This window comes from Natator depressus, chromosome 6, assembly GCF_965152275.1.
Source record: "Natator depressus isolate rNatDep1 chromosome 6, rNatDep2.hap1, whole genome shotgun sequence".
NCBI lineage: Eukaryota > Metazoa > Chordata > Testudines > Cheloniidae > Natator > Natator depressus.
In genome coordinates this window covers 126,192,606-126,219,553 of record NC_134239.1, presented here as the reverse complement: position 1 = coordinate 126,219,553, position 26,948 = coordinate 126,192,606, and the positions used below count along the sequence as shown (strand labels likewise).

The 26,948-nt window shown below is 39.6% G+C and overlaps 1 protein-coding gene across 1 annotated transcript in view; it reads left to right on the top strand.

Moving 5' to 3' along the window:
- The window catches only part of KLHDC1 (kelch domain containing 1), a 68,287-nt gene that overhangs the window by 14,248 nt on the left and 27,091 nt on the right, over nt 1-26,948 (top strand). The window contains exons 2-7 of the mRNA XM_074956565.1: nt 5,091-5,161; nt 6,364-6,481; nt 7,485-7,603; nt 9,276-9,354; nt 13,769-13,852; nt 15,768-15,851. Coding sequence (XP_074812666.1) covers nt 5,091-5,161; nt 6,364-6,481; nt 7,485-7,603; nt 9,276-9,354; nt 13,769-13,852; nt 15,768-15,851 — 555 coding nt within the window. The remainder of the gene's footprint in view (nt 1-5,090; nt 5,162-6,363; nt 6,482-7,484; nt 7,604-9,275; nt 9,355-13,768; nt 13,853-15,767; nt 15,852-26,948) is intronic.

Genomic DNA, 26,948 nt, shown 5'->3' with positions numbered 1-26,948 from the left:
GATTTAAGAACACTTTCGCTCCAGATTTGACAAAACACAAAGAAGGTTCCAATATCAGATTTCTAAAGATAGCTACAACACTCAAACCAAGGTTTAAGAATCTGAAGTGCCTTCCAAAATCTGAGGGAGGAGGTGTGGAGCATGCTTTCAGAAGTCTTAAAAGAGCGACACTGATGCAGAAACTACAGAACCTGAACCACCAACAAAGAAAATCAACCTTCTGTTGGTGGCATCTGACTCAGATGATGAAAATGAACATGCATCAGTCCGCACTGCTTGGGATTGTTATTGAGCAGAATTTGTCATCAGCATGGACACATGTCCTCCAAAATGGTGGTTGACGCATAAAGGGACATAAGAATCTTTAGCACATCTGGCACATAAATATCTTGTGACACCGGCTACAACAATGCCATGCAATGCCTGTTCTCACTTTCAGGTGACCTTGTAAACAAGAAGCAGGCAGCATTATCTCCTGCAAATTTAAACAAACTTGTGTGTCTGAGCTGAACAAGAAGTAGGACTGAGTGGACTTGTAGGCTCTAAAGTTTTACATTGTTTTATTTTTGAATGCAGTTATTTTTTTTACATAATTCTACATTTATAGGTTCAACTTTCATTATGAAGAGATTGTACTACAGTATTTGTATTAAGTGAATTGAAAAATACTATTGTTTTTTACAGTGCAAATATTTGTAATAAAAATATAAAGTGAGCACTGTACACTTCGTATTCTGTGTTGTAACTGATATAAATATATTTTAAACTTTAAAAAAAACATCCAAAAATATCCAACACTTAGATTTACCAAGCCAGCACAAAACAGATTCTATAATACCCTACTGGTTATCCAGAAGCCAACAACACAGTTCCCTGAAAGTAACCCAGCCTCAGGCCTCCCCTAGATACCCAAGTCAAATATGATGAAGATTGCTGAAAATCTTAATCATATAAAAAAGTTCTACCAATCCCAAAGGATTGGACACATTACCTCCCAGGTTAATGAATATTTCAGATCTTACCCAAATACACGCTTACAGCCAATTCCTATTAACTAAACTAAAATTTATTAAAAAAGAAAAGATAGAGAGTATGGTTAAAAGATCAGTATACATACAGTATGGTTAAAAGATCAGTATACATACAGACTTGAGAACAATCTTGAAATTCAAATTCATAGCAGAGATGGTGAACTTTGTAAATGCAGAGAGTTTTTTCAGAAATAGTTCATAGGTTATAGTTCAATGTTTATATTCAGGGCAGTCCAGTCAGGAGTGGGATCTCAGTCCTTATGGCTTAGGCTTCCCTTGCATGAAGCCTCAAGCAGATCTGAGATAAACAGGATCAGGACCCAAGCAATTTTTTATACAGTTTCAGACTTTCTTTGACAGCTCGGAGTCCTTTGGTGAACAATAGGCCCTCATGGGAACTTTGAGGTGGACCCATTTCCTAAGCGTCGCTGGTAATTATCCAGACAGATTAACATAAGGCAATTGCCTGTTTTTCCACCATTCACAGATGATTTGCCATACATTTCTAAGAGATGAATACAGCAATATCCTATGTTTACAGTTCATTTAAATGTTCAGATGTCCTTTTGATCTCTGAATTAACAGAATACAGCATAGACAGGGACTGTTCGATTACATTGTTGATCACTACCAATATATAGGTAAATACGCAAAAACACAAACATTATCTCCCCATATGTCTTTAAGAGTTGAATTTGAGTTATTTATTTTGCAGGATGCTTAACCCTTTCCAGTCATGTGTCACACCTTCAAACACTGGCATCTATGCCCCACACAAACACAAGCATGCAGTTCATTCCACTGAAAGTTTTAATGAAGATTGATGGCAAAATATGGAGGACCACAGTCTCCCTTTCTCTTAGTCCCACGCCTGTACAAGGTGGTAACATGTTTCAAATAGCACAAGCAGTATTTTGTATTTTCATTTATATCATACTAAACAATCAAGCCTAAGTAAATATCCAAATTCCACTGGTTTTATGCCTAAGAATTCTTTACCATAGGTCTAAGCACAGAATAGACAGCTGGAAAATCCTCAGTTTTATTACTGCATCTGCCAGTGACTGGCTGATATCCTTGGACAAACACATTTTCAGAAGTGTTTACTAATTTTTTGAACCCTAATTCTCTGTTCACTGACTTTGGGAGACCAACTTGAGACAACTAGTGTCTGATTTTCAGGGGTTTTCCCATGAAGAGCTGCGGGGTTCTCAGCATCACCATAGTCACGCACAATGGCCCAGGTCCCCAGTCCGCCTCAAATTGAACACATAAAATTAGTGAACACTCCTGAAAATGTGAGCTTTGACCTCTGTCTGTATATCAATTTTCCCATATTACTTCACAAGGGTGTTTTGAGGATTAGGTCACTATTTTAACAGTTCTTTAAAGATATAAAGTGCTTTATTAATACTAGCATGACACTTTGCAGTTGACCAGCATTCAGTGAAATCAGCATTTTTATTCTTAACACAAATTATATTAATTCAGGGCTTGTTCATAAAATAAATGCTTGGCTTCCCGTCACAGGAGCCCCCAAATCCATTTGCACATGGTCTTATATATTATATATAACGTGAAAGCTGCAAACTGCACATATAAGAACAGAACCTAACAGGTGCTTTCAAAAGTCTGGTTCCATAGATAACCAACGGTGGCAGTTATACTTCCAGAATACACTACCCAAATTTGGAAGGGAATAGTTATAAGGCATCAGTTATAGTAAAGATGTTCATATAAGCAACTGTAGCACAAACTTACTATCTTGGAGTTAACTTTGATTCTTCTCTCTCTTCTCCCATTTCATCCAGACTTTTTTCTAGATCCCTCTGCTTCTTCCTCTGCTACGTTCCTATATTTTTTCCCTTGCTCTCAATTCCTACTGCCTTTTGGTGTTTCCCCAAGACCTCTTCCACTTGATTCCCCAAGAACTCAGTCTGATTCCAGTCTCATCACTCAGGTTCCTTTATTTGGCATACAGCAAAGCTACTCTTGAGTTGATCAGACTTAAGCATTGGGGGTGGGTACAGTGCATACCACATATCCAAAGTTACACACTAAACCTCTTCCTTTATATACATTTACACATTACATTGCATTTACTATACTTTGCATCAGACATTTTGGAATTGTCTTGGTCACTTTGTAGGAACCAGTCCCTATGCAGCATGCTCTGCCCACGCACTGTCCATGCATGACTTACTCTACCTCATCTTATGTTCCATGCTTATCTTATCAATTTTATCTTGTCCATTTCAAGTTATTCCCTTGGTGATTCCCCCTTACTTTAGCTAGTGCATACATTCTGTTTCCAGCCTGCTAATCTCCCTAATCCTGTCTTCCAAGAAACGAGGCCTCACCCATGTCCAGTTACTGATATCAAGCTAGGCCTACACTGTAAAGACACTGATTCATATTATTATTATCACCAACTTTAATATTGCAACCTCCTTCTCTCTGACTTCATATCTCTTCCCTCCATTCATTCAAACCACTGTTGCCAAAATAATTTTCCTTTCCCAACCATTCTCCCCTATTTGAAAACCTTCTCAGGTTTTCTATCTCTGGCATTAAATTTAAGCTTCTCCTCTTCTTTATGGCATTCCATAGCTTAAGATCTTATATCTCTGCCTTCTTCTTTTCCTATACTCTTCCACTCTCCCCCTACCACCACACACAACCTCTTTCACTTATATATGTCTTCAGGTCTTCTCAATTATGCCTGGAAAATCCTCCCAATTAAAGATGGCTTTCAACGCAAAAAAAAATGATCTTGTGCCTTTCTTTATTTTATGATATAAAAAGAAGCTCTTAGTTTTTTAAGTGTTTTTTTTTATTATTTTATTTTGTGGTTTGCTTGTTTATCCAAAATTTAAAATTTGGCTTCTCGTTTGCTATATGTCATTATTGGAGGACACAGACATGTTGATTGGGAGATCTGAGTCCTCAAGTGAAGGGCCCAAGGTATTGAATCCCATTTTAAAAAAAAGTAGTTTTCTTTCAACGCTTTATTCAAGTATTTGAGTGAAAGCAGTGTTTAAAAAAAATGAAGTCTTAAAATAATCACAGCCCCTCTCTATTAATAGGGTTTCACTTCATGCTTTCACTGCTATCATAATCTTACCAGTTGTCTAGCCTTCCATAGAGACTTCCAGAAAACACAGGTGAGACCTGAATTGCTATTGGGGGGAAATAAAAACATAAAAACCCCTTTAAAAAGTATTTGAGGCCATATCATAAAGAAGCAAAAGGGTACAAACCTAATTATTTATTCCTTTGGAGGTCATCTTCAGCGTTATATAGGTGTATTAGGGTAGCAAGGATTACAATACAATGAAAACTGGTTAAAGTAACCACTCAAGGGACCAGGAAAGATCAGTTATTTAATTACACTTACTAATCAGTAGTATTCTAATAAAAGCAGATAGCTGTTCTCTATTTTGGAGATACTTTTGGGTAGTCTCTTAAAAAAGAAGCTTGCCTAAGTGTGGTTTCTTGCACTGTGTTTTGCTTCATATTGCAACTACAATGCAAAATGTAGTGGCTTTTAGTCATAATTACTATATTTCTTGATGGCACTTAATAATTTTCCTGAGTTACTACTGCTTTTTACATTTCCTGCAAGATGGCCACTGTGCATTAAACTGATTTTGCTAGTTGAATATGGAACCACTCCTCTCCCTCTCTCATTTACTGCAAAGCCAAACATTTTTTTCCCCATGTGCAAGTGAGTGAGCAGGGTTGGCATTCAGCAACTAATAAAACTATTTCATAGGGACACCATTCTGCATAGATGCTTTATTTTTTTATAATGCTTCAAAAATAAAAATAAAAACTTGTTTTGAACTTACAATGTTAAATATAAAAATACTAGAACTATTGATCTTTTCCAGTTAAAATTATCAGGGAGTACACATTGAGCATAAAAATTTTATGCAGTCTTGGTGAATTGTCTCATTAAAAGTTGTGAAATGTTCCTAACTATTTTCATGATTTTTGAATTGTAATGACATATGATACATAACTGATGAAATATTTTGCATATTTGTTTTCTTTTAGTCAATTGAAGAAAATGAAGTGTATTTGCCTAATGATGAGCTTTGGCTCTATGAAATTGATAGTGGGTTATGGTAAGCCATTTTATTTATATTTAATGAATTTGAAAAATGTGCTATTTACACCTGAGTATTTTTACCTATGGTAAAATTACTATTATTTCAGATACATAAATGAGGTCTGTTTCTTGTCTCTTGGCTGCTTAAATAGCCTGCATTCATTTAGTGTAAAATTTAATATCTGATATATATTTTGGAATAATGTCTTCAGATAAGAAAATACCTATGTAAGCACAGTAATTTTTTTCAAAGGGATGGTTCCAATGTGAACTTTTTAAACATAGTTTAAGACTTGTTAAATGTAAAGAGCCACTTATGTATTTATACTGGCTAAGTAAACTTTTATGTTAAAATGAATATTAAATACAACAAGATTAGGGTGCTTGATCCATTTAGGGTTACTTTCTTTTTGTTGTTGTAACTTAATCATATCAGAAATATGTTTGCATAGATAATATATTTTAAATGTTTAAATCAGATTAAAATTTTACACATCACTAGCAATATAATATTTAAGTTTTATTTATTTATTTTATTTATTTATTTATTCAAATTTTATTTACGCATTTTGGGGAGGTGGGTCTAGTAGCAATGCCAATTATTAAAGTCGTCTGATACTTCCCATTATCAGACCCTGTTTTTAGTTGCTTATAATTTTGCCAAACTTTAGCCATGTGAGCTGAAATTTTCCATGCTGGGTGTCTGCGATATATATATATATATATATATATATATATATATATATAATATTTTAAATTTCAGCCAAAATGGGTTGAGCTGTTTAAGAACGAGGCTAGGGGAAAATATGCTGTTTTGCCCAAGTTAAAAAGTTATTGAGCCCTTATCTTTGAAATGTTCCATGCTTTGGTGCAGGGACTTGAAATTTGGCAAGGGTATGGCTTTTGTTTTAGGGATGTGTCTTTTGCCATGCCTGTGAACATCCACCCAGGTTTGGCCAATTTAAAGTATTTGAAAAACTGCAGTTTGCACATGTTCAGTAGAGACTTGCTAGAGCCTAACTACAAAAAGTCTCAAAGATTCTGTCCTTAATGAGCACACCTGATAGTGCTGACCAGCCTACTAATGTGCCCTCCTCCCAGAGTAACTGTGTGTTCCCCATCCTGTTATATCTCCTACTAGTACTACTTTGCTTTTGATGTATTTTGGTTTGTTTGGGAGCAAAATTATGAAATTTTAATATATTTACTAAACGGCAGGGCAATGCACCTAATGGAAGGAGAGCTACCTACGTCTATGTCAGGAAGTTGTGGAGCTTGCATTAATGGGAAGCTGTATATATTTGGAGGATTTGATGATAAAGGATACAGTAATCGGGTATTGTAATCTTTTAATTCTGGAGTGTATTTTAATCGAATGACTACTAATGCTGAACTTCGTTTAACAAAGCATTTAACCTTGCATTTAACTAGCAGGAAAAATCTAAGGGTGAGATTTTGGTTTTATTTTAGAAAAGGTGCACTTTAAAATACTTTAAATTGTAGATCTGATTCTTTAGTCCCTCTGCATCTGCACATCTCCTGTTGACTGGATTGGGAGTTTTGACTGGGTTAAGACTGCAAGATAATGCCCAGTATGTTTTGTTTTTTATTTTTATTTCTCAAGTTTGCTAGTATTTCCGAAATTTAATTGTATTTCTATGAGAAAAATATATTTGCAACCATAATTAGACTTACCTCACATTTGTTGCTTTTTCTTTGCTCTTTAGTGGGCAAGTGGCATTTGCGTTTCTAGGAAAGTCCGATAATAAGTAGTTAACATTAACATATGACTGCTAGTTTCCCTATTGATTGCAGGTAATTAAATACTAATAAGGAATGAAATGGGGAAAATGGGTATTCAGTGGATTAATGTAATGGAAACCAGAATTTCAGTGTAGATTAGAAAACAAGTGAAATGAGTTTGATAGTTTAACTAACCTGCAGCACTTCTGCACCTAGTTAGGTTCTATGTACGCTGCATTTATAGTAATCTGTCTGTGGCGAGAGCATTAGACTGAGACTAACAGGTAAAATAGTAGTGCCATTGAAGTCAATGGCAAAATTCTTACTTCAGCAGGGCCAGGATTTCAGCCAAAGGGCATTAGCAAAGCGGAGAGGGGGAGATTTTGCTGCTTCTTCCTGCATTTTACTTGTGATTAGTGAGTAAACCAATCTCTTACTATCATAAGAATTATAATTTGTCAATTGCACTCAGATTTTTTTTTTAAATAAGAAAATGATTGTTCTTTTGCTCTTTGTAATCATATCTATTGCTGATTTGTGCTTGATTCTTCAAAATAATTTATTTTACACTAAAATATTATAATTTTTCTTTTAAGCTGTATTATGTTAATTTGCGAACTAGAAATGGAACCTATAGGTGGAAAAAAATTACAGACTTTAAAGGTCAACCTCCTACACCACGTGACAAGCTTTCCTGCTGGGTGTATAAGGACAGGTAATACATCAAGAGTATTTTTAATACCTACTAACCAAAGGGAAGAAGTGTTATGTTATAGGTAGAACACAAAACTGGAACTCCAATTCAGACTGTGATTTACTCTCTGACCTTGGACAAATCTCTTAACATCTCTGTCTCTCAGTTTTACCACCTGTAACATTGGAATAATCATACTTACCAACCCTAATTTATGGAGATGTTGTGAGATTTAATTATTTTTTAAAGTGCTTTGAGATCCTTGGGTGCAAGACACTATTCAGGTGCTAAATAGTGCTTTTTATTTAGTTGATGATTATTAAACTGGTATTAAAGTTAATTTACTGAATTTTTAATTGCTTATGAAATTACATAGATTATGCTATAAAACATTGTTAGATTTGGTATAATTTCAAATTATATTTGTTAGCAAAAGTATTGACAATAAGAAAGGGTATTTCAATGATAACTCCCTGGTACAAAGAGCCAAGTTGAGAATACAAGCTAGGTATTTGTATTGTAACTGCTTCTTAGCATATTTAGCCAAATTGGTTGTAAAAGTTCTTTAAATTATTTAAACATATTAAACTAAAAAACAAATGTAAAAAATGTCTTTAGATTTTATATTAACCATTAAAGGTAGCTATTGTGGTAGAATTGGTCACTGAGAAATAAATCAATTGTATATATGGGCTATTTGCTGTACAAGCTATTGTAAACACATAAGAGTTACATGATATATAATGAACAAAATAAACCATTCATTCATTTAATCATTTATTGATTTCTGGACTCCAGGTCCTCCAGGGTGTGACAAAAAAACAACAACAACCACCCAACACATTTAGTACTTAGTACTGCATTTTGGTTTTGAAACTCTGAATTAGCTGCAAGATGTATAAAAAGAGATGTATGGCTGCATACATGTTTAGCTGTTGATACCAGGGTGTTCAAGAGCATGAATTAATTAATTCAGAGTCAAGTTTAATTTATGTACAGAATGAAGATCCACCCATTTCTGGTGGAAGTATGTAACTAACTCTACATTTTTGTTAAATGTACGTATTTGGGGGCAAACTACGCTCCATTTTGAAAATTTGCCATCAGTCCTCAGGAGATGTGAATTTGAAGATGAGTATTTCTTAGAAGCTTGCACAATACTGGGAAATATCTAGAGAGCTGCTGTAATTCTGCTTTCTTAGGGATACAAGCCTTCCGTCATCCCTTGTAACCTCCCTTCTGTACAAAATCATCATCAAACTGCCACCTCCCAAAACAACCAACTACAACACCAAATGTTCACAACCACTATTGGTGAAGAAAATATAGTCTGGTAAAGGTGTGTGTGCAGAAGTATGAAACGGGGGCAGAGTTAAGCCTTGTTCTGTGGTGTGTAGTAGTTTTGGCAATGCTGAGGTGTGATAAACGTGTGTGTGGAGGAGTAGAGCATGTATCTTAACTTCATTTCCTTGGTTTTGTGGGTTTGTATCAGGCATGTTTGTGTGTAGCAACACAAAGTTTGTTTAGTAATTATTATACAGTATGTAATATTTTTCTTTGTTTACACATTTAAACATTAATAGTAGAGAATTGAAATTTCTGATAAATTAAATATAATAGCTTTTCAAAATATCAAATTGAACATTAATTTAAAACAAATGAAGTTCAATAGTTTTTTTTTTTGTTCTTCCAGATTAATATATTTTGGTGGTTATGGATGTAGGAAACACAGTGAACTGAGTGATTGTTTTGATGTTCATGATGCATTTTGGGTAAGATTTTTTTATTGTTTAAAATAAGTAGTGCCTTCTAATTGTTGAAAAGTATTATTAAACACCTGACTATTATTAAAGGAACCACAGCTACTAAAACAAAGGGCCAGATTCAGTCCTGGAGTAAGTAGAGTTAACTCAATTGAAAGAGAGATCTCAGGACAGTATGGTGTATATATTGGGTTTAACAACAGTTCTATTGTGTATACCGTATACAGGTGATGTGTTTCCTCTGTGTAGCAGGTAGAGTGGGCAATATTGTGAGGGTGAATGGGGTGCAGTGGAGGTCCTCTTCAGGGGAGTGATGGACAGTGATTTAAGTTAATGGAACTGCACCTGGTTGCACCAGGATTGGATTTAGGAAAACTCTGGGCTTTAGTCCTTTTTTTTTAAAACTAGGGTGTAAAATTCTGGCCTCATTGAAGTGGATGTCAGATTTCCCATTGACTTTGATGGGGCTAGGATTTCACCCAGAGATGATTATTTAGAGATACTTCATAATGAAAATGTTTTGTTATATTAATGTTGATTTACTTTTGTTTGAATATTTTTCTCTCTTCAGAGGAATCCTCTCATTTTAGTGGAGCAATGTTTCCAATATCTGTTATTATGGAGCTATAATAATGACTCCATAGGTGGGCAAAATAGAGCATAAAATGGAAAGTAGACTGTAAAATGCTTTCCATTTTACGCTCAGTTTTGCTCACCTCAAGAAACTTCCACAGAAGGTCCTTTTGGCTTTATATATATGTTTTAGGTCATTGGAGATTTTTAAAAAGTGTATGAGGTTAAAGATACAAGCTGTTTTAAATTTACGGATAATTGAAAAAGTGGTTTAGAGTAGCAGCTGTGTTAGTCTGTATCTGCAAAAAGAACAGGAGTACTGTGGCACCTTAAAGACTAACAAATTTATTAGAGCATAAGCTTTCGTTGGCTATAGGCCAGTTCATCGGATACATAGAATGGAACATATAGTAAGAAGATATATGCATACAGAGAAGGTGGAAGTTGCCATACAGACTGTAAGAGGCTTTTGAAGAGAGTGGTCACTTTGGATGGGCTATTACCAGCAGGAGAGTGAGTTTGTGTGTGGGGGGGGGAGGGGGGGGCGGAGGGTGAGAAAACCTGGATTTGTGCTGGAAATGGCCCAACTTGATGATCACTTTAGATAAGCTATTACCAGCAGGAGAGTGGGGTGGGAGGAGGTATTGTTTCATGGTCTCTGTGTATATAATGTCTTCTGCAGTTTCCACAGTATGCATCTGATGAAGTGAGCTGTAGCTCATGAAAGCTCATGCTCAAATAAATTGGTTAGTCTCTAAGGTGCCACAAGTCCTCCTTTTCTTTTTGCGAATACAGACTAACACGGCTGTTACTCTGAAACCTGTAAGAGGCTAGTTAATTAAGATGATTAATGATGATTAAAAAGTGGTATTTCACTTTTTGAAAACTGTTCTAATTTTTGTTGTTTTGTGCTCATAAATTCAAACTAGAGTTACCATATACTACATCTACAGATTACAATAATCTCAGCAGACATGTAAAATAATCATGTTGTACTGCAGCCATTTGATATTAGACTGTTTCTTCTTTAGTTTGTTGCTATTAGATTGCATCAACAGTAATACAGAATTGAATCTTGAAAAATCAATTGTGATTTCAATTTATAATTTATTGTGAGTACTCAAGGCTGAACTCTCCTAGATAAAGTAAGAGCAAAGTGCTGTTAAAGTAGAAAAAGTGCAATAGCTCTATTCCAATTAGATGCTTCCACTTATAAAAAATTATAGTATTGAGCTCTTTGAAGTAATGGCCAGGAACTTATAGCCTCACAGCTTTATCTGTCCACAAATACCTTCCCTTAATTTATTATCCAGAGTAAATACCTTTACCATAAGATGCCTGGAACAAGGTACTACTTAGTTTCCCATAGTGAATTGTTACAATCAGGACTGTCCCAAGGGGGGGGTTGGGGACTGGGTCATAGGTGCCGAGTTTCTAATCTGCTGGGTGGTGCTCCACCCAGGTGCTGCCCCCACTCCACCCCTTCCCCCAAGGCTCTGCCCCCACCCTATTTCTTCCCACCCCTGCTCCGCTCCCACCCTGCCTCTTCCTCACCCAGTTCCGCCCCCTCCCCTGAACACGCTGCGCCCTTGCTCCTCTCCCCTCCCCCTGAGCGCCTCCTGATGCCATGAAACATCTGATCCTCAGTAGGCACTGAGAGGGAGGGGGAGGTGCTGATTGACAGGGCCCACCAGCAGGCAGGAGGCGCTGGGGGGAGGGGGAGGTTTTGGTAGGGGGGCTGCCAGTGGCCGCCGCTTGCCTCCTCACTGCCCGCCCGCCGCTCTCCTCCTTGCCGTCCGCCTGCCACTCGCCTCCCCGTTCACTTCCTCACCTTGCTTGCCTGCCTCCTGTCTAACCTCCGTGCCCGCCTCTTCATGATTTTATCGAAGCACGGGGCCCAGGGCGGTCGTCCCGATTCACCATACCCAAGGGATGGCTCTGGTTACAGTATTCATAATTAGAAAATGACATAGAAGTCTGTTTAATCATTATGCATGTTCAACTGTTGTTGGCATTAATGAGAGATAGATACATCAAGGAGAGAACAGATCCCTTATATCAAATGTTAGTATTAATCTATAAGAAAAAGTCTTCCTAATGAATAAAAACTTTTTTTTATACAAAGCATATCCTACTAAACATTTGAAGGCAATATTTTCTAAAGTGCCTAAATGATTTAGGAACCTACATCCCATTCTCAAAAGAACAGAATTATCAGACACATAGATGAACATGATTTGTTGGGGAAGAGGCAATGTGTTTTTTGTAAAGGGAAATCATGCCTTACTAGTCTACTAGAATTCTTTGAGGGGGTCGACAACGGTGATCCAGTGGATATAGTGTACCTAGATTTTGAGAAAACCTGTGACGAGGTCCCTCACCAAAGGCTCTTAAGCAAAGTAGGCAGTCATGGGATAAGAGGGAAGGTCTTCTCATGGATCGGTAACTGGTTAAAAGATAGGAAGAAAGGGTAGGAATAAATGGGTCAGTTTTCAGGATGGAGAGAGGTAAATAGTGGTGTCCCCCAATGGTCTGTACTGGGACCAGTACTATTAAACATATTCCTAAATGATCTGGAAAAAGGGGGTAAACAGTGAGGTGGGAAAATTTGCAGATGATACAAAACTACTCAAAATAATTAAGTCTCAAGCAGACTGCAAAGAGCTCCAAAAGGATCTCACAAAACTGGGTGACTGGGCAACAAAATGGCAGATGAAATTCAATGTTGATAAATGCAAAGTAATGCACATTGAAAAAATCCCAACTATACATATAAAATGATGGGGTCTAAATTAGCTGTTACCACTCAAGAAAGAGATCTTGGAGTCATTGTGGATACTTCTCTGAAAACATCCACTTAATGTGCAGCGGCAGTCAAAAAAAGCGACCAAAATGTTCGGAATCATTAAGAAAGGAATAGAAAGAAAATATCATATCTTATTGCCTCTATATAAATCCATGGTATGCCCACATCTTGAATACTGCATGCAGATCTGGTTGCCCCATCTCAAAAAAGATATATTGGAATTGGAAAAGATTCAGAAAAGGGCAACAAAAATGATTAGGGGTATGGAATAGCTTCCATATAAAGAGAGAATAATAAGACTGGGACTTTTCAGCTTCAAAAAGAGACAACTAAGTGGGGATACGATAGAGGTCTATAAAATCATGACTGATGTGGAGAAAGTAAATAAGGAAGTGTTATTTTACTCCCTAGGGGTCACCAAATGAAACTAATAGGCAGCAGGTTTAAAACAAACAAGAGGAAGTATTTCTTCACACAATGCACAGTCAACCTGTGGAACTCTTTGCCAGATGTTGTGAAGGCCAAAACTATAACAGGGTTCAAAAAGAACTAGATAAATTCATGGAGGATAGGTCCATCAATGGTTATTATTCAGGATGGGCAGGGATGGTGTCCCTAGCCTCTGTTTGCCAGAAGCTGGGAATGGCCGACTGGGGATGGATCAGTCGATGATGATCTGTTATGTTCGTTCCCTCTGAAGCACCTGGCATTGGTGACTGTCAGAAGACAGGATACTGGGCTAGATGGACCTTTGGTCTGACCCAGTATGGCCATTCTTAAAAGTGCCTTTGGCACTAGGGGGCCTAAATCCCATTGACATTCAATGAAATTTAGGCACCTACATGTTTTGTCACTTTTGTAAATGTTACCCCATGTGTATTTGAAAAATAAAAATTAGTGCATGCCTATACTTACTCTGATTAAAAACAGAAAATAATTTGTCTGTCACTTTTATGCCTAAACCCTTTTGATAAAACAAAAGGATTATGAGATTAAGTAAATGAAAAAAATATATAATTTTAGATATTTCACTCTTCTTTTTAGGAAGGGCAGATATTTTGGGGATGGCATAACGATGTTCATGCTTTTGATACAAACACACAAACTTGGTTTCAACCAACAATTAGAGTGAGTATTTTTTAAATCTTTAATCATTCTGTACATTTTTGTAACTCCACCACATATTGAATAATAACTGTACTTTAGAGACTGATGTCAGGGAGAACTGTTTTGAACATGTGGCATTTCTCAGGCTCATAACATGAGTGCATTTTTATGTTCTCCCTATCTCATAACATAAGAGTAAGGGAACATTAAATGAAACTAAAAAAAGTGGCAAATTCAAAGCCGTTTTTCCACACAAGATGTAATTAGACTGGAAGTAATTGCTACTGGATGTTGTTGAGGCCAAGAACATAGTAAAATTCAAAGAGGGGCTGGATAACAAGAATATCCAGAGTTAAAGTAGTTAATACTGACAAAAAGAGTATTGGAAGGGAGATGAACCCTGAAATGAGGGTTTAAGCCAATCTAACTTTCAAGGATTAGGATCACCACGTATCTACCTACCTGCATTTTCCTCTGAGTCCTCTGGTGTTGGAAACAGGATGCTGGACAAGATGGACCACAAGCATGATCCATTACGGCCATTCCTATGATCTCAGAATCAGATGCATGTTAATGGACTCCTGCACTCATGTTGCGTTCCATTGACTTCAGTGGGGTATCCGGCAGGCACAGGTTCCATCCATGCAGATCCAATTGCAAAATTGGGTCTCTAGTCATTAGAGTAGCTCTTCAGTCTTTTGATATTTGTGGGAAAAAATGGTTTAATATTGAAGGGATATATACACTTGAATGAATACTGTGTAGATTCAGTTGCTGTGTTTCATAACTCCGTTGCATCAAGGATTTAATGCTGAGAGACTAACATTTATTTTAAGTGTTAACAGGAGCAGTAACTGATGTCTTGCATATAAGAAATTCTTTTATATTAATATTGTTCCAATGATGGCATATATTCTCAGTGAGCTCTCAATAAAACTGTAATGCGAACATTTTTATATATTAATATTATAGCATAATGAAGAGCCTCATAAAATTCTGGTAAGATTACACAGACTCCATTAAGAGCTCAGTGGAAGAATTATAACATAATAAGATTGACACTTTCATGTTTCTTTCATGTGACTTCCTATGATTCTATAAAATTCTTAAGTGAAAAGTTCCATTAAAAGCTAAGGCCCCAGTGTTGCAATCCCTATTTTTTTTTTTTTACATAGGGAAAACTCCCGCTGGCATCAGGCGATTGGTTATTACATACAAAGTTTAAGAGTCTGATTTTTGTAAAGCGGTGAAATTTATGAATGAAGTGTATTATATAAGAGCTAGGTATTCATTATTATTTCTCAGTATTACATCATGGGGATATTTTTGTCTTCAAACAAAACCTTCGCAACATACAAGATCTTTAAGCATAAGAAGGCGAACCTACTGTCTAAAATTTATCCCCAGGAGTTACCATAAATCCTGATCATGAACCAACTCCATAGGTTTGAGAAGTCAAAGTTTTGTTAAACCCTCTGCAAAATTCCTGCATTTTAAGTGCTGCTGCTTTCCCCCCACCCCCAGAGGTGACCACATGTGGTACTTTGCGCCTCTGAAAAACAGGCCCTAGAGGACTTTTCCACCAGTATTACTGTAGTTTTACACTGATGAAACTCTAGAAATCAGTGGAGTATCACTGGTGTAAAACTGGAATAAAGCATTGGTAAATCAGGTGCTGAGAGAATAAACTGAACACCAAAATTTATGGCAATTTAGTTAAGGCTGAACTGTACTATAAAGTGTCATCTAATGCCTTGGGAGTTTTGGGTGTTCCCACAAATTGTTTTGCACGTTTGCAATTTTGCCTTCATATTGGAAGATATGGGGTACATTTCAACCTTCCCATTGCATTTCATGTTTTATTGACTTGCAGTTAGACATTTACGGACACTGTATAGGTTAATGTTCTAAAAAATCTTGCATTTGGCACTTTCAGGGTGGAGTTCCACCTCAGCCTCGAGCAGCTCATACATGTGCTGTGCTGGGAAATAAGGGTTACATCTTTGGAGGACGAGTGCTGGTTAGTAGTTATTTAATTAATATTTTATTGGCACCATTATTTTTTGCTAATTACTTACTGAAAGCAATTTATTTATGCAGTACCAACAGAGCCCAGAATGTCTTTGCTCCTAACCCATATGTTCGCAGAGAGAAGTCCCAAGATGTCTTTTTACCTCTTTGTGCACCTGCAAATAGGCTATGGACAATCTGCTTCTTCTATGCAACCCTAAGGGTGGAAGCACAAATTGCCCAAAAGACAGCAGGCAAGTGGTAGGCCCTGGTCATATACCACTCCACACTGGTCTACAAAGATGGCTGGCCATAGGGAGGGGGCACATCCAGAGAAGCATGTAGTATATTTTTAGGTCTGTGTGACTGTTAGGTCTGCACTACTTCTGGCTTAGAGTTATGGCTAGATGCCATAATTTAGCCCTAAATGATGTTCATTTCTGTTTTAATGGAATCTTTTGTCTTTAGCTCATAAAATTTTTTTGTGTTTTGCATATTTATTAGTAAATTCAAAGAAGAATCCAACCAAAGAGCTTTTTGTACATATGTACTGAAACAGTATAACAAAGCTAGAGCTAAACCACCACATGGCAATTAGTCAAAGTAAATATTTTAAAAAGTCTCAAATTGAAGCAATAATGTTACTTTCAGCAGTAAGGTAAGTGTCACATATTGGAAGAATAACTCAGTCCATTGACATTGTGCAAATGGCATTGATCACATCTTCAGATGAATCCAGGACATGAGGCATTTCAAAGGTAATGATAGAAATATATATACTTGTTGTCTTATAAGGATAGATAAGGTATCCATAAAATGTTCATAAACCCAATAAAACGGGTAAGCTGTGTGTAAGCTCCATTAGCTTTGCTTTCAAAGAAGTCCTGCCAAAGTATGACTTATGGTAGGTAAGCTTCAAATAAGTGGCAGAATGTTTGTAATCTGTGCTAAACACAGTTTGAAGGGCTTATATGGTTGAACCACTTATTTTTTCTATATCAGTGAATGAAATAATAGCAAGTGGTACATTTTAATTGAGTGGTTTTGATGTTTTTATGTGCTGTCTCATCTAAATAAATACCAATCTCTCTCCCCCCTTTCTCTCTCCCCTCCAATATAATGCTGTCAGGATTCTCCCCCACTCTGAACTCTGGGGTACAGATGTGGGGACCCACATGAAAGACCCCCTAATCTTATATTCTACCAGCTTGGGTTAAAACTTCCCCAAGGCACAAATTCCTTTCCTTGTCCTTGGACAGTATTGCTGCCACCACCAAATGATTTACACAAAAATTCAGGGAAGGGTCACTTGGAATCCCTATCCCCCCAAGCCCCTTCACCCTCCTTTCTTGGGGATGCTTGAGAATAATATACCAACCAATCGGTTAGCAATGTGAGCACAGATCAGACCCTGTGTCTTCAGGACACTGAAAGTCAATCCGGTTCTTAAAAGAAAAACTTTAGAAAGAAAAAAAATAAAAGAATCACACCTGCAAAATCAGGATGGAAGGTAACTTTACAGGGTAATAAAAAGATTTAAAACATGGAGGATTCCCCACTGGGCTCAGCTTCACAAGTTACAAAAACAGGAATAAAACTACCTCTGTAGCATAGGAAAATTCACAAGGCAAAACAAAAGATAACCTAACGCATTTCCTTGCCCTACTTACAATTTCTGTAATTTTAGATATATCATTCCAGGTATATTTCCAGGAGATGTTGTACTTGCTTGGTCTCTCCCCCCATCCGGAGAGGGAACAAACAAAAAGAGCCACATACAAATCTTTCCCCCCCAGATTTGAAAGTATCTTCTTTCCTCTTTGTTTCTTCTGGTCAGGTGCCAACTAGGCTATTTTAGCTACTTAACCCCTTACAGGTAAACCAATTCAGTACAGCTGCCAAGGATGGATTTTATGCTACCCTTCTCTCTATATTACAAATGCATTCTGGGGCATTACAGAGAGAAGGCATCAGCAAGGACCATATTTTTAAAGGTATTTAGGCACCTTAAATCTGGGTCTAAGTAGATAGTAAGTTAGTAGATCTGGCCAAAATGAGAAGACAATAAAGTAAAATTAAACTATATGCAGAATGCTACCCATATTGTAACACTTACTACAGCTATTATGGATAATACTTAAATTTTTTTTAATAATAAACTTAAAACACTACTGAAAGTAGAAGAAAACTAGCCCCTAAAACTTTCTAGGAAGGAGGCAAGTGTCAGTAGTTTATTTTCAAATAGACTTTTTTTACAAAAGATAAATGCTTCTTCTTCAAGTAGTATCCCATATGGGTGCTCCGCTTTAGGGGAGTCTACATTCCTGTGCCTGTGATCAGAGAGTTTTGGTAGCAGTGCCCATTTGGGCCGCACATGCTGCATTTCGTGCTGCTTTTTGTGGCTATATAGCGCTGTGTGACCAAACTGCCTTCAGTTCCTTCTTTCTCTATTGCCCTTGGCCTGAGACAGAGCTCTCAGCAGAGCATATTTAGTGTTGTGTTGTTATTGTTGTAGTGATAGTTAGAACTATGCTCTTCCCTCATTTATTTATTTCTTGTTTAAAAAAAAATTTTCTGCTAAGAATCTGTTATCTGTAGAGTAGTGTAGTTTTTTCCACAATGCTCCTTCCCGTTAGGGAAAGATACCAGGAAAGAGGGACATGCCCAGACACTCCAAATTCATACAGTCTCTTTCTTGCCGGGAGGCTATCCCCATCAGCAATGGGCGCTCTTGGTGCATCCGCTGTCTAGGAGAGGCACGCATACCACAAAAGTATATGCATTGCCTCAACTTCAAGGTATGCAGCAGAAAAGTCAGTGTTCAAGTTAAAATTTACCATGATGGAAAGCTCGCTGTGTCCAGCTTCCAATCCGGGTTCAGAGACTCCCTCTGAGCACTGGTCCCCATTGACCGCAACAACAGGTTCAGAGAAACATTCCCTGCTTCCCTCACAGAGGAAACTGCTGCAATCCTCGCAAAAGGCCACCATGAAGAGGACAACAACCTCTTCTACCAGGGAACCTGCTAAAAAGAAAAGATCCCCAGCATGCTTGATGACATTGGTACTGGCCAGAGCAAGGTTGAACACCTTTGAGTTGGTGGGATCCTCTGGTATCGCTGGTACCGTTAAAGCCAAGGACCCTAAGAGGGTGGGCTCAGAAAGGAGTGGCAGAGATAAGCCTAGCTCCTCCATGCCAGCACCAACTGAGCCACTCAGACATGCAGCACCAAGCAGATTGGCACCACAACAATTTACCAGTCCCTCAGCAGAGCACAGAACCCCATTGGCACTGACAACCACTTCAACTCTAGTGGTACTACTGCTAATGTCTCCCTGTGGTACCACAAGAATTTTGTTTTCAGAAGGACTTTATAGCCAATTAGTTAATTTTATCATTCATTTATTGTGCGATATGATTAACATGCTATGTCATATATAATCATTGTATTCTCAATAGATTTAAATTGTAGGATTACAGAAATATAAGACTGATTGGTAGCCAGAAGGGATAAGTATATATTAGGTAGCCAGAAGGGATAAGTATATATTAGATATCTAAATAAGTAGGGCTGAAACACAAGGCGTACAGGCTGAGGCCTGTAGGATTTTAGCTTAGCCATAGTAGTCCATAGGCTTAAGAAATGCTTGACATAAATACGTGACCAAAGAATGACCCAATGGTACAAGATTATGGGAAAAGATGTGCGTATGGGTGGTATTGCAAAAAATTAACAATAAGAGTAATTTTTTGCTTACAAGATACCTGGTAGTCACATTTTTCCCTAATCACAGGGTGCACCCCAATCACAGGGTGCATCCTAGTGCATTAGTGCACCCTAATTACAGGGTGCATTATATCCATAAATGCTAATGAGGTATAGTTGGAATCACATTATAAAAAGAGGGTGCCCAGATTGGGCAAGTTGAGTTCCTTATGGGAAAACTCCAGCAGGAACTATCCCTCTACTGATGATCAATTGGCAAGGCAGCCATCAGAGTTTAAGAATATCATTAAGGATGTATATGTAACTTGTGCATGGGTCTTTATAGGATTTCTATATGCTTGGTGTGACAAGATGGCCAATTTCATATGGTGGGTCCTGAACTTTTCTGGGGTAGGGGCTAAGATGCCACCCTTTGCTCCTGCTCTTGGGTGCCAAAGGCCCTGCTAGTGGCCCGGGAAGGTGGTAGAGGAGGGAAGCAGGGGAGGGGGGGTCTGGGTTTGCTCCTCCCTCTGAGTCCCAGCCCCTCTGAACCCCTGCAGGTTTCTTACCCTCTTCCTCCTTGGGTGGGGTTATCCTTGGTCCTTAGACACTGGGGGAGGGAATCGCCCTGCCCTGCCCTGCCCTGCCAGGGCAGGGTCTCCCTTTCTTCGGTTCTCTGGTCTTTCAGCTCTCACAACACACCTCCAAACTCCAGTCCTCTCTCCTTCCTCCTCTTTCCCTGACTTTCTGAAGCAGGGGGGTTTTATTAGGTTCCTGACAGGGCCTTAATTGACTACAGGTGCTCCAATTAACCTGTAGCAACCCTCCCTAGTCTACAGGGAACCACGCCTTAATATGCTAGGGCTTATATATTTCCCCTCTACCACTGCTCCCTGGCCTTCCTGTATCACATTGGGTAATCATAACTTTAATAAAACTTGAAACACAGACTAAACCTTGTACTTGTAAATGTATGAGTGTCACTATCCTTGGTCTTTATGTGTTCTTAGAGACTATACATCTAAAACAAGTAGCAGAGGTGACTTTCACTCTGAGCTTGAAACTGTAGCCACCAGAGCCGAACCTATGGTGGTGTAATACCACATTACAAAATTCACTTGAAATAAAATAAAAGGCTGCAACTTGTTGGTATCTGAAATACCGGAATCTCCTTGGTACCGATATTGCTCTGGTACACATCGCATACCCAGTGCGCTCGGCACTGTCACATTCAACACCACCATCCAGATCTGCCCCCTTTATCCAGTGAGGAGGACAATGATGAGGAAAAGGACATTTACTTCTCATCAACACGCCGCTCAGACAACTACTAGACCAGACCCTTTGGTACAGGCCAGATGTCAGCCTGAGGGTTATGCACATAGATGGTACAGACATACATGGATGCCACACATGCCATTCCCACAACAATGGCCTTACTGGGATCCATGGGCTGCATACAGGCAACAATTTTCCAGGCCTCCTAGCACCCATTGACAGCTCAAGATGCTCCGCATCAGCCTCGGTAAGTAGACACACACACACCACACCCCCCCAAACCTCAGGACCAGACTTTTGAGGACCAGGAGGAGAGGATGGATCAGGAAGTCACCCCACCAACTAACCTCATCCGGAGAGGACAAGGAAATACTATCATGCCTTCTCCACCGACAGCCAATGATTTTAATCAATTCCAAGAACTATTTGAGAGAATTGCAGACTCACTACAAATATCTTTGGAAGAAGTTACAGAGTCTCAACATAAGTTACTGGATATACTCCAAACATCAACCTCTTCAAAAATTGCACTCCCCATAAATGAGGCTCTGATGGACCCAGTTAAGGCTGTCTAGCAGACACCTGCCACAATACCTCCCACCTGCAAAAGAACAGACAAAAAGTATTATGTCCCCTCTAAGGACAAGGAGTTTCTATTTTCACATCCCTCCCCAAATTAGTTGGTGGTCAAGGCGGTGAATGAGTGGAGCAGGCAACACCATACTAGAAGTACCCCGTACAATAAAGATTGGAAATGGTTAGACCATTTTGGGTGCAAGGCCTACTTATCAGCGACTCCGCAATTTTAAATTGCCAATTATGAAGCACTGATGGCCAAATTTAATTACACCAACTATTCAAATATGACTCAATAAATTCAGTCATCTTTGGGGGGAAAAAACAACAATTCTAGGCAGTTATCTCAAAGGTCACCTTCTGGCTAGGATGGCCTTACAAGCTTCCTCAGACACAGCCGATACAGCTGCCCGATCAGTGTCTCCAGTTGTAGTCGTGCGAAGGGCATCATGGCTTCACTTCTCAGGATTTCCTGAAGAGGTACAATCTATGGTTGAAGATCTTCCCTTCAAAGGATTGAAACTGTGGACAAGATGGATGAATCCCTTCATTACTTAAAGGATTCAGTCTTTATATATCTACACACCTGCGCAAAAGAGAAGCCCGAATAAATACCATTCTGCACAGTGATAGAGACCTGCTCCATACGTTCCTTCGCAGAGACGATGTGATTTGCAAAGACAGAGGGTCACAAAATATAGGCCACCTCCACTGCTTTCCCTAGTCCCATCTGCTCCAACCACCATCAGATTGGAGACTGCCTGACTCCATTCTACCCAGTATGGCAGAGTATCACCTCAGATAAGTGGATGTTAGAAATTATCAACATCAGATACTCATTTCAATTTACTTCCCTCCCTCCTTCCTGCCCTCTCTCCCCATCCTACTTCAGGGACCTTTCTCATCAGCACCTTTTATGGAAGGAAATAAACCACCTCCTGCACTTGGGTGCTGTAGAACCTGCTCCAATACAACAGAGGGATGGGCTTTTATTCCAACTACTTCCTAATCCCGAGAAAGAACAGTCATGGAAACCCATTCTAGATTTGAGAAACTCATCAAAGTACACCAATTCAGGATGGTCACATTAGCAACAATAATCTTAGCACTGGAACAGGGGGATTGGTTCTTAACCCTCAACCTCCAAGATGCATATTTCCACATCACTATAGATCCATCAAATAGGAGATTCCTCAGATTTGTTCTGGAGCAGGATCACTACCAGTACAAGATACTTCTGTTTGGCCTTTCTGTGGCACCCAGAGTGTTCTCCATGGTCCTTGCAATGGTGACGGCTCACCTCTGCAAACAGGGAATTATGATATTCCCATACTTGAATGGTTTGTTTATTCAAAGCCCCCTCTCAAGAAGATACCCTAGCAGCAACGCAAAGGACAATGGCCCTTTCCTCACAAGTAGGCCTCCAATCAAACATTCAAAAATCGATACTGATACCTGTACAGCACCTAGAATTTATTGGGGCCTACCTCAATGCATTAGAGGCCAAAGCCTCATGGCCAACTGTAACAGGGTGGCATTCACCTCTCACAAGCACCCCCCTTGGCAGAGTGCATGTGCCCACCCTTTCTGTATCCCTTGCAGTGAGTCTTCAGCAACTCAGCTCTCCAGCCAAGTCACACACTGTCTGTATTTGAAATAAAAAGCAAAACCCTTCAGGGGTACAAGTCCAACTGGGACCTCTCTCAGTGCCCTCTGTAACATCTCTTTACATGCAGCCCTATCCTTAGGCTCACTCCTCAATCAGTCCAGCAGGGCCTATCGTAGTACTCTGGTTCAAACTGTCTCTCAGCCCCTTCTATACTCTCTCAAATTGCCCCTGCTCTGGCATAGAACTGTGCCCCAGGGCTCCCTCCCTGGAGGCAATGTTTTCACCCTCTTGGGGCCTTTCTGGCCCCAGCTCTCCCGCTGGGCCACTAAAAGAATTCAGTTCCCCCTTCTGGGCTGCATCAAAAGTCCAGGCCACTTCCCCAGTGGCTAATGGTGGTGGCAGGGGGGACATGCAGGCCCACCCACTACTACAGATCCCAGCCCGGGGACCCTATACATAGCAGCCATCTACTGCATCACTGCTACAATTCCCTGGGCCACTTCCCATGGCCCCAGCACATTCTTCATCATTACCTCAGGGCCTTGTCCCAGTTGACTCCCAGCAGCCAGCCCAGAACACCATCTTGCTCTCTTCCCGCATCTCTGCTAGCACTGCTCTGTCCAAGGTCCTGTAGCTCCCTCAGCCAGCCAGGCACACTGTTCCAGCTCCAGCAAGGAACTGAACTCACTCTGACTATTTTTATACTAACCTGCTGGGCCCTGATTGGCTGCTCCCTGCAGCCCCTTCTTATTGGCTGCGTCCCACACAGCCATTCTAGGCAGTTTTTTCAGGGTGGGGAGATGTGTGGCAGGACCGTGAGGTTTCCAGCTGGAGGCCTCAGGGCCTAGTCCACTCTGTCACACTATCTCATAGTTTGTATGGTAACTTCCAACTTATCTGTGTGTGTGTGTGTGTGTGTGTGTGTATGTGTGTGTATATATATATACACACACACACACACACACACACACACACACTTTCGTGGGCTACAGCCCACTTCATCAGATGCACAGAATGAAACATATAGTAAGATATATATATATATATATCTTACTATATGTTCCATTCTGTGCATCTGATGAAGTGGGCTGTAGCCCACGAAAGCTTATGCTCTAATATATTTGTTAGTCTCTAAGGTGCCACAAGTACTCCTGCTTTTTTTACTATCTCACAGATTTACCCCCACTAATCAATTTGATCTCTACAGTGCAAACCAGCCCACAGGTATCAGCCAGAACATGCTTACAACTAGGACTTATGGCAATGACCACCTTTGTTGTAAGACATGCCAGACTACATATGCGCTGCCTTCATGAGTGGCTCAGGACAGTATACATTACGCACAGAGACAATTTGAACAAGTGTCTTTCAATGCCAGTCACAGTCAAAAGCTCACTAGACTGGTGGACAAAGCCCCACAAAGTGTGTTCTTCACAGAGCCACCTCTGTCACTCCTACTGACAACAGACATGTCTCTGTTGGATTGAGGAGCACGTTTGCAAAATTACAGAGTACAGGGCAACTTCAGTGTCAACTTTATATATCAACCTATTGCAACTCCAAGAAGTCCGGAATGCATGTTCACACTTTTTATCACTGCTCAGAAACAAGGACAAAAGGATAATGACCAACAACATTGCTTCCATATTTTACATAAACTGTCAAGGGGGAGCAAGGTCACAATCACTGTGTGTCGGAGCACTGAAATTATGAAATTGGTGCATTCACCACAACATCAACATCTCAGTGACTTACCTACTGGGAGGTCACAACACCACAGTAGACACACTAAGCAAAACATTCTCACAGGAACATGAGTGGGAGATAGATACCATGATCCTATACAAGGTATTCAGACATTGGGGATTCCCAAGTATAGACCTTTTTGCCACACTTGAGAACATCAAATGCCCACAGTTCTGCTCAAGAGCAGGACTGGGCTACTGTTCTCTGGGGGTTGCCTTCCTCATCAAATGGGACACACATCTGCTGTATGCCTTTCCACTGATCCCCTTAATGCCCAAAGTAATTCGCAAGATAAAAGAGGAACAAGTCAGAGTCATCTTGATAGCCCCAACATGGTTCAGACAAACATGGTTCCCTTACCTCCTATGGATGACAGTATGCCCACCAGTCATTCTTCACCCTGTTCCACATCTCCTGTCTCAGGATGCAGGCCAGACTCACCACCGAAACCTAGAGATCCTTCACCTGAAGGCATGGCTCCTGCATGGTTCCAGAATACTGAGATGACCTGTTCTGAAGATGTAAAAGAGATACTATTAAATAGCAGAGAAGATTGACTATGTGGGCTACTTACCTGCACAAATGGAAGAGATTCCACATTTGGTGCGCCAGCAGGCATGCCTCGGCTATCACCTCACCCTTGCCACAGATACTGGAATATATCTAGGGCCCTACCAAATTCACGGTCCATTTTGGTCAATTTCATGGTCATAGGATTTTTAAAATAATAAATTTAATGATTTCAGGTATTTAAATCTGAAATTTCACAGTGTTGTAATTGTAGGGGTCCTGACCCAAAAAGGAGTTGTGGAGGAGTTGCAAGGTTATTGTAAGGGGAAGTTGCGGTACTGCCACCCTTACTTCTGCGCTGCTGCTGGCGGCAGCACTGCCTTCAGAGCTGGGCAGCTGAAGAGCAGCAACTGCTGGCTGGGATTCCAGCTCTAAAGGCAGAGCCACCACCAGCAGCAGTGCAGAAGTAAGGGTGGCATGGTATTGAAGGAACAAAGTATGGACACTGTGTAGAACCAAGCACGTGGGTTTCAGAGTAACAGCCGTGTTAGTCTGTATTCGCAAAAAGAAAAGGAGTACTTGTGGCACCTTAGAGACTAACCAATTTATTTGAGCATAAGCTTTCGTGAGCTACAGCTCACTTCATCGGATGCATACTGTGGAAAATACAGAAGATGTTTTTATACACACAAACCATGAAAAAATGGGTGTTTATCACTACAAAAGGTTTTCTCTCCCCCCACCCCACTCTCCTGCTGGTAATGGCTTATCTAAAGTGATCACTCTCCTTACAATGTGTATGATAATCAAAGTGGGCCATTTCCAGCACAAATCCAGGTTTTCTCCCCACCCTCCCCAACAAACCCACTCTCCTGTTGGTAATAGCTTATCTAAAGTGATCACTCTCCTTACAATGTGTATGATAATCAAGGTGGGTTTATTATGCACAGCGCTGGCGGAGTGTCACCTTGCTTATTAGGCTCAGAGACACTGCCAAACAATTGATTACAGTGAATTATATGGATTTTCCATGGGTGGAGGGAAATGACAGGGTAGGCAGTCTCAAACCCCTGGATAGGTCTAGCAGCAAGACAAGATAAGCACAGTAGCCAATAGTCAAAGATTACATAATGTCTCCGCCCATGGTTTCAGGTTAACAAGTAACATACAATTAGTACACAGGTGTTTTCGTTTAAACAATGTATAAACTGTGTTAGTATAAAATATATATGTTGAATTCTGATTTGGGGTCCATAGGAACGAAGTAGCTCCTCTGATTGTCCAACAGGTACATACCTGGGGGTTAAAGCAAAGAGACAAATGAAAAGTATATGGCAATAAAGATTGCTTTTTAGTTGTTCATTTGTGTTTCTAAGGCAGGCACTGGTAATGGCTTGGAGGAGGGATGTACATCTGTGAGAGGGAGGATGTCATATCTCATACTGACACGTTTGAACCTCTTCCATAAACTCAAGGTTGGTGTGTAGGAAGGCACCTCTTCTACAGAAGAAACAGGGCCCCTTTCATTCCTTAGGTCTGTTTGCAACTTTTAGATAAAGCCACCAATTATAATTCTCCATCTGGCATCTTGCTGACCAAGCTAATCTCAGCAATAAGCAAGATTGTCTTCTGTTTGTTCTGCTTCTTAGCTAATATTGTTCACTATTTGCCTTAGATCTCTG